Source organism: Anas acuta, chromosome 4, assembly GCF_963932015.1.
Source record: "Anas acuta chromosome 4, bAnaAcu1.1, whole genome shotgun sequence".
Taxonomy (NCBI): domain Eukaryota; kingdom Metazoa; phylum Chordata; class Aves; order Anseriformes; family Anatidae; genus Anas; species Anas acuta.
In genome coordinates, this window is record NC_088982.1 from 15559027 (window position 1) to 15567505 (window position 8479).

General features: G+C 37.5%; 1 protein-coding gene across 2 annotated transcripts in view; it reads left to right on the top strand.

Moving 5' to 3' along the window:
* Positions 1 to 2155: 2155 nt before the first annotated feature.
* Positions 2156 to 8479, top strand: part of LOC137855625 (ADP-ribosyl cyclase/cyclic ADP-ribose hydrolase 2-like) — a 52585-nt gene continuing 46261 nt past the window's right edge. Inside the window, exons 1-4 of one of the 2 annotated variants that reach the window (XM_068679948.1) lie at positions 2156 to 2558; positions 6106 to 6235; positions 7459 to 7594; positions 8033 to 8115. In XM_068679948.1, the coding sequence (XP_068536049.1) occupies positions 2392 to 2558; positions 6106 to 6235; positions 7459 to 7594; positions 8033 to 8115 (516 nt within the window). In that variant the 5' untranslated portion in view covers positions 2156 to 2391. The remainder of the gene's footprint in view (positions 2559 to 6105; positions 6236 to 7458; positions 7595 to 8032; positions 8116 to 8479) is intronic. The other variant, XM_068679949.1, reaches the window with a different exon arrangement.

An 8479-nucleotide genomic window follows, 5' to 3' on the forward strand; every position in this document is an offset into this window, starting at 1 on the left:
AGAACGTGTCTATTCCTCATCTTCCAGGGATTCAGAACATAAATATTTGCTGAATTTCATGGTAGTTTGAGTTAATATTTGGTTTGTGAACTAGACTATCTCCAAGGCAGATGTGCTGTAAATTTTGCTGACTCTAGTTCATGGGCAGACTTCTCTTCTAGGAGAGAGGGACGAGAGCAGGGGACAGTGATCTCCATCCAGTGTGCACTGCCAGAGTGTGGGAGGCAAGATTAAAAATGTGTATTTTTCATGGACTAGCTTAAGGGGAGACTTGGTCATTTTCTACAAGACTTTACATGGAGAGACGATTTCTGAGGTTAGATTCTTCATTAACATAATAGAAAAAGACATCATGAGATCCAGTGACTGGAAGCTAAAGGTAAACAAGTTCAGGCCAGGGCTGAGGTATGACTCTTAAGGCTATCTAACTGTGGGAAAAATTTCCCTGGAGGTGTGTTAGATCAGCCATCACATGAAGTATTTAAATCAAAGCTAACATAAATTAGAAATGGCTGTGCTGACGCAGATCAGAAGTCCATCTGGCTGGATGTTGTATTCCTGCAAGTGGCCAGTGAAGAAAGGAAGCTTGGCAGGGGATGAGGTGGGGATCCCAGCAATTACTGAACCCACTTCCATTCCCTCTGGCACGTTATGACAGTTCATGTTCTTTTTTACACCACCACTGAGCAGCCCCCAGGTTTTCTTAGGGAAGTTGTTGAGCCCTAACCTTGTGTGTCCTTGCAGAAGAGCCACTGTAAAACCCTGTATCTATCTTTTCAAGTCAACCTATGTATTTCTAAGCAGAAATTTTAGTCTTAATGAAAAATTACTGAGAATTTCGGCTTGTTTCTATATAGAAGTTCCCATCAGTGATGCCTTTGGTACCTCTCCTGAAATTATTGGGCAAAGCTTGTCTGCAGTGAAGTCAATGGTAAAAAAAAATTTCCTTGACTTCCATGGATTCTCTCTAATCCTGAATCCAAAGCAGTAGACTTTAAACCATGTGACTAACATGCCCCATCAGTATGGCCATGTTTCAGAGAGGTTATGAAGGGAAATAGGGAGGAAAAGCACTGAAGAAGTAACCGGAGTGAAGTACGGTATTTGGTGTGTCTCCACCATAGCAAGCCCAACATTGCAAATCTATTTCTGGGCAAGTCTTGCTTTCCTAAAGAATCTCCTGCAGATAACAAGCCAACTTGTTATCTCTCTATCACATTTGCAGGAGAAATCCATCATCAGCAATTTACTCAACGATTAGAAAGATTTTGCCTTCAGCAATATACATTAAGTGAGAACTGGTGCATCAACATTTAACTAGCATATATCTATAGTACTATATAAATAAGTACAGAAATAATAAAGGTGTGTGTATTCACTGAGGCATGGAGACTGCTCAACAGAAAAAGAACAGGTATGTTTCTCAGAAACATGAATCTGTACAAAAATTGCTCTCAAGTTAAAAATAATAATAATCATTGTTTTAAAGAGAGGAAAAAGTATTTGGCTCTATTTACAGCAGTGTATACCACAGGATATTTACAATGGAAAGTGCTTTCAAGTATACCACTTGATGTTCTAACAAAGTACTCGTGCAAGAAGAAATGGGAGGCAGAATAAAAGTAAACGGAAGTTGAAGATATTTCTTCAGGGCACAGGAAGTGTCTTAATCCTTCCTGGCTGTCATGTTTGTTCCTGCAAGACATTTTTCTTCGCAAAGAAGACTCAAAAAACAACTATTACCACATCAAAAAATTTGCTGTAAGTACCCTGGGCAGAAGGAGAAAAAGAGGTGACTAATGTTACCCATATATGTGACACAAGATGACATTGGAATTTGGGTTCTTAGGAGATCAGCACCTGGGCATTTCAATTTCTTTGTTCTTGATACATATTTCAACATTTATTTTCTGCCTTTACAGAAATCTATGCAAAAAAAGTGTAGACCTTTCTTAGAAATAAATGAAATTGCAAGCACTTGTGGTGTTTTAGGAAGCTGGAGCATGGCAATAAAGCAAACCTAAGGCATTGTAAGTACGAAATGTAATAAATGTATCCTGAATTCAGAAGTATAATTTAATTCTCCCCAGTTACCACCAGGTGGCAACATCATAACCCTAAAAGTTGTTTTTTTCTGAAGTAGAGAACATTTAGATATAAGGAAGTGATGTATCCCGTTTCTGCATTCATTCCAGGAAACAGTACGATTACATTCTCCGACGAGGTTCAGATTTTTGCCCAACTTTGTCATTTGTATAGAGAACTACAGCCACTACTGAAGACATTAAATGTTAAGCCTCCTGGTTTCCATTGAACTTATATCATTTAACTCTCCTTTTTATTTTTTTTTAATTTATTTTTTGTAAGAACTTGGGTTGTCAAGAATTCACGATGAAGAGCCTTTTTTTGTCTCTCTTACTAGTCTCTGTTCTGTTTATGAACAGCTTTTCAGAAGTGCGAGGAAGGAAATGGAAAGGTGAAGGTACGACACAGAACTTGGAAAGCATTTTCATTGGAAGGTGTTATGACTATATCAGAATTGTGAATCCTGCTGTTGGGTAAGTTGTGGCATGTTTCTGGATTAGTTTTTATGTTCTGTGTGAAATGATCAGTAATCAAAAGTCTGATGTTTTATTCCTAACCATGAAAGTATTGAAGCCAACATTCATGTAGCTTTCTAGAAACAAAAATTGAACTTTGATGGATGTTGTAATAACAAGCGGTGCAAATAAGGCAAGATTTTTAATGTTTCAACTTCATATTGCGCATTTTTACCCTAATAATACAGTGTTCTGTGAGGAAGGTGCTGCACAGGAACTGTGGGGATGTTACTTCTGAAACACCAAATCTGGGAATACTCCTGGGAACACCAGCTTCACTTTGCATGTGTTGTAGGTCAGGTCAAGTAAGAGGGAAAGGACCACACTTCGTAGCTGTCGTGTGCTACTGAAAGAAACTGTTTAGTTTATCCACTTGAGAAATCAAGTAGAAATCAACTGGTGAAGTGTTATTACGTGTTCATCATCTTGTCATAGTCATATCTTTCATCAACTGCACAGAATTGGAGGTAACACACTATGCTAAAATTATGACTTTTTAATTCTTCTTTACATTGTTTTGGCTTTGGTAAAAAGGAGAAGTCTAAGGGTGGTCTCACAGGGGTCAATCCTTTTTTCTGTCACTGAAATTTTTCCTGATAGTTTGAAGGTATTTGGAGAAGGGGAATGGCTGGGTCTCTGCAGTGTTAATTTGTAGTTTTATATAAAGTTAGATTATGTTGCATAATAATAGCAAATGCCACCACCTTCCCCCAACCTCCCATTTTCAGTTCCTCCTGCAAAACTGGAAGATGTAGACTTGTCATGAGGACAGGTTTATGACCTTTAATGAAGGCGAAGTGACACATTTCCTCCTGATAACATTCTTACCCTATCAGAACCCTTTTGCTCAAAGTTCTGCATGAAAGAATCCATCATCCTAATGCAAATAACACAGTACTAAAAGTTCATCTAAACAACTCAAGCTTGGCAAATATATAAACACGTCAGAGCAGAAGGTGCCAGTGAACTTTAACTATATATCTCTACACACCTAGAATATAATATAAACTACAAAAACTTAAGTCAGTTAACAGTAGTTTACATATCTAAAGTCTTATCTTGCAGTATACTCTAGATAGGTAAAATTTCCATTACAGTTAATAGATGTCGTTTCATTTTTATCAGAAGAAATGCGTAACTAATAATACAGAATACTCTAAAATAAGCAACCTAAAGGGTAGTTATTGTAAATTGTAAAGTTTAGGAGTCTGAACACATTCATCAAACTATTCTTACTTAGAACAGTGTAAATCAAGGCAGGACCTTAGCACTGCTTTCCTGAGTTAAGGTTCAGGTTGGCTTTATAAAAAGAACAGCTGCACAATTAATTTCATATTATGTGTTTTTACTCTCTTTCCCTTAGGTCTATAAGCAAATACTGTAACCTAAGCAATATTGAAATTTCATATAGCACAGGTGCAATACAGATACTCTAATTATTTATTATCCTTTCTGTTCACTGTCTGTTTCTTAATTGCTCCCAGGCTAGCTTTTAGAGAGGCATAGCCACCTGTATAGTTTTTGCTTTTGAATTTATAAGCAAATAAAATAAAATAAAAAACTTTACTAACAAAAAAAGAAGCTGGCAAAACACCTCTTTACACTGCAATAACATTAAAACCTAAAAATGTTTATATAAACATAAGGAAAACCTTACATTAAAACAGAACATACTAAGTTGCAAAAGAGGTGTTTTACAAAAGTGAGGAATTTGAATGAAAATCGTATTTTAAGTTTTTTAATAGGACTATGCTGTATTACACAAACACAACTGTTCCTATAGTGCATTTCTTCTATATTTTTTACAGGTAGTATATAATGGAAGTTTTTGGGGGAAAATAACTGACTACTATGAAATAAATCTAATACAACTTACGAGTGTCTGTTAATATTGGAAGGAATTGTCCTGAACTACAGTCCTTTCCCACTCAGTAGTTTAAGAAGTATTTTGCAAGCTAAGAAATAATCCTTTTGATTTACAAGCTGTTCAAACCTGAGATGAGATGACATGAGGAAAAAAATGCTAGTGAATTAGCCAGAAAATTACTGCTGGTTTCAACTGTCAACAAAGATTTCAGCTGATGATAATTTACAAGTACTAACATGAAGAGCGTGCTTACAGTAAACAGCTCTTTAGCAGAACAAGACATAAATATATACAGGTGTCAGAAGCTAAAGTTTGAGAGCTTAAAGTTTGAGAGTTTAAAGAGCTTGAAATTAGAAATAGTGTGCAAATCTTGTTATCAGGTAAGACTATTTAAATATTGGAACCGCTGATCAAGGGTCATATTGCACCACTGAATATTTTCATATCAAGAACCCGTATTTGCTTAAGATAAGTTATTTTTTAAATAGGTGTCGGAAAGCTGTTTTTTAACTAGGTGTCAGAAGCATGAGCAGAGATTACTGTGAGAAGGTCAGCAGTTTCTTTCCTGCATGGGAGCTGTTTAGCTCATCATTAGGGGTCCTGTAGCATTAAATGAGCTGGGACATGCAGCATTGCAAAACAGCTGCTTAAAGAATCTCATGAGGAGAAGTGCCAGCAGAAAGCCTGCTGTGTATGCATGACATTCAATGCACAAAATGCTAATTGCAAGGTTTAGTTTACTTACAGGGACTACTATAACCTGTTCAAGCTACGGCTTTGTAATTACAACCACTCACACAAGGAATGCTTTATGCAAATAAAACACATTATTCTGTTCTGCAGAGTGTTCCCAGCGTAGATGTTGTCACAGTGTAAGTGGGGAAGGCACTGTGGGAAAGGTGATGAAAGTAGCAGTTCACTTTTTAATTCCTCCAGGCAGGCTCAGAGCTTTCGCAGATGAGCTCCTGCCAATCCAGAGATTTAGGACACTTCCATCCCTCGATGACCAGTCCTGTCCTTCTGCCGATGACTGTCCCCAAGGCAGAAGCGGCAGAAGAGAACTAAGTGCACAGCCTAGCATCTCATTTCACACCTCCTCTCAATGTGCAGTTTAAATGTTGAATTCTTACAGTATTCTTGCAGCTACTACACAGTGACAGTACTTGTCCCATACAACCACTGTACTCACTCCAGCAAGTTACAGCTCCATAATCCAACAGCCTGCATACACGCAAGGCATTTCTTCATCAAAACCATTATTCTGCCATCAAAACTTTTCAAATCCCCCAAATTTCTAAGAACACTGCATTTCTACTGTGCTGGATATCAGACCTCACTATGAATACCTTATAAAAGTTTTTACGAATTGCATATAATTCTAATCCCACACTGTAAATCATAGTGTTTTCATTGCATTTCATTTCTTCCTAATCTCTTTGGATAGGTGCTGCTGTAAGAAACAGGGAGAAGAAAAGAGATATAGGCCCTTCCTGAGTTGTGAATTTTCTGTCTTAGCCTTGTGAGGTTTTTCATTTGGGGACTGAATTGAAAGAGATTGTCAACAAATGAGTTTCTTGCTCTGCTTTGAAAAAAAAAATAAAAAACAGTTCTGCTATTTGTTCATTTCAATGATTGCAGTGAGAAGAATTGCTTGGAGTTATGGGAAGCTTTCAGAAATGCTTTCATTAACAAGGATCCTTGCAACATTCTACCTAAGGACTATGAATTATTTATCAAACTGGCATTTCACACAATTCCAGCTAACAAGGTAATGATTATTAACGTTAACAGTTCTGTGACATCCAGCAGATCTTCTATCACATAGTAGCTCAAAATAGACCAAGAGTCATTCTGTGGCTGAATAAGGATTCATTATTTTGGCCCATCTGCACTTTACAAACTAAGCTCAAGCTGGATGGCACTTTTCAATGTGTATCTCTTCATTTATTTTGTGCAGTAGCTTATGCAGTAATCTTTGTAACCTTCCGTACTACTTTACAACTCCATGCCTTTGTGCAGAAGACCCTGCTCCCGTGTCAGTTCTGTCCTCAAGGTGTTCTGGATGGTTCTTGTCTCTTCCTTCCCCTGTACCAGCAGCTCCACATTGGTGCACGTTGGTTCTGTATGCATGTTACCATTTCTTCATCCTCACTCCTTTTGCAGTGAACACTTGGCATTTGTGTGCCTTTCTTACTGGTGTTACTTCCTTCTCATGCTACAAAGGTCCCCTGTTTTTCCTGCCATGCCTGGAGCTCTGTCTCAGTCCCTGAACTTGCACAGCTACTTTTCCTCAAGCTAGGAGCTCTGCTGGCTGCTTCCTTCTCCTCCCAGTCCTCCCACACCAGGTCTCAGGGCACTGAATGTTCAACCTTGACATGTTGAACATATTAAAACTAGCATAACTAGAATTGAGATACAGTGCCATCATATCCCATCTAAATGTGTGCTTTAGCCTTCTCTAAAAGATTGTATTTCAAAGCAGTTTTTCTGTGCACACAATTATTCCTTATCTCTAAGTGATACAAGCTAAACTAACAAATGTTCCTGTCAACATAACTTCATTCATGAGCTCATTTTGCAAACACAAGAATAACAGCTAGACGTTGATTTTTTTCAGATCATAATTCAGCATAGTAGTATGAGAGAATTCTCTACAATATATCTGGATTATGAATGTTTCCTCCCTTTCTTCATTTTCCTAAATGTCTGCCGAGGAGGGCAAAGCTGGGCCTAATTATATTTAATATGGGTCTATTTCCATTCTCAGCATGGTGAAAATATCCCTCAAGCCTCTAATGATCAGAACTTACACCACTGTAAAAACAAACTACATTCCTGCAAAGAGATAGCTAACATTTCCAATTAGTAGCTTGATTTTGAAAGAAATGCCAAAATATGTTTTAAAATGTTTTCAGCACCCCATAATCTCATTGTTTCCACACCCAAGTGATGGTTCATTTCTTCTGCATTTTCTTTTCCTTTGTTATTTAGTCTCTCTTCTGGGAAAATAATCAGCTGCTAGTCAAGAGCTTTACCAGCGGAGCTCGTCGCTACATGTCTCTGAGTGATGCTCTCTTTGGCTTCGTTGCAGATTTTCTAATCTGGTGTGGGCAGGCCAACAGCACTGGTAAGACAATTAATATTATATTAAACGTCTTTCCATATAACCATAATGGAGACCGACTGCTGTGTTTTGGAGGAGGTAATTTTACCCCACGAAAAATCAGGGTAGCTTCACTGTCTCATTCTTGCCTATTTGGTGTGAATATTTAACACAGAGAAATCTAAGCAGTGCTGCACAGGAGATAAACCTTGGTCCTTTGGTGGAACTCATTGCATCCTAGGTATGGATTAGTTGCTTTAACCAAATTATTAAGTCATAGTTTGTGTAAACTGCAGAGGATGGAAAATGCTAGAAAAAATACTGTTATCAGTTTCCTGTGTTATGTCAGACCATCGTGTATGTTCAGTGAGTAATGCAGGACTATTAGTAATTGCTTTATAAGGTCACTTTTTATGGCCATTATCATCTCTTTAACAGTACATATCACATGCCTTCCTACAGGACTGGACTATGAATCTTGCCCTACCATGGAAGAATGTGAAAACAATGCAGTGGATTCTTTCTGGAGGATGGCTTCAATCACTGTAAATAGTGCATTAATGCTCACTTTGTGCATTAGTGAGTATGTCCTGGGAAGTTCAAGAAACATTGCTGGATCAAAAAAAGATTTAAAGTTATAATAGGGGTAGATTTTTTCCTCTGGTATAAATAATCCTTTCTAGGCTGGGTATAATTTAGCAAGAGGAATCCAACACTTTCAACTTACCTAGCTAATGTGTTCACATTCAGTGTTAGCTGTCTTAATGTATATTAAGCATATACTAAGCACAATAAATATACTAAATATCTAAAGAATACAGGTCTGAAGTGACATTTGACAGCTTTGAAGAAAACCCTTTATTCATAGATCAAGCCCAACAAGGAGTGCCAAAAGGCTTAATTATTATA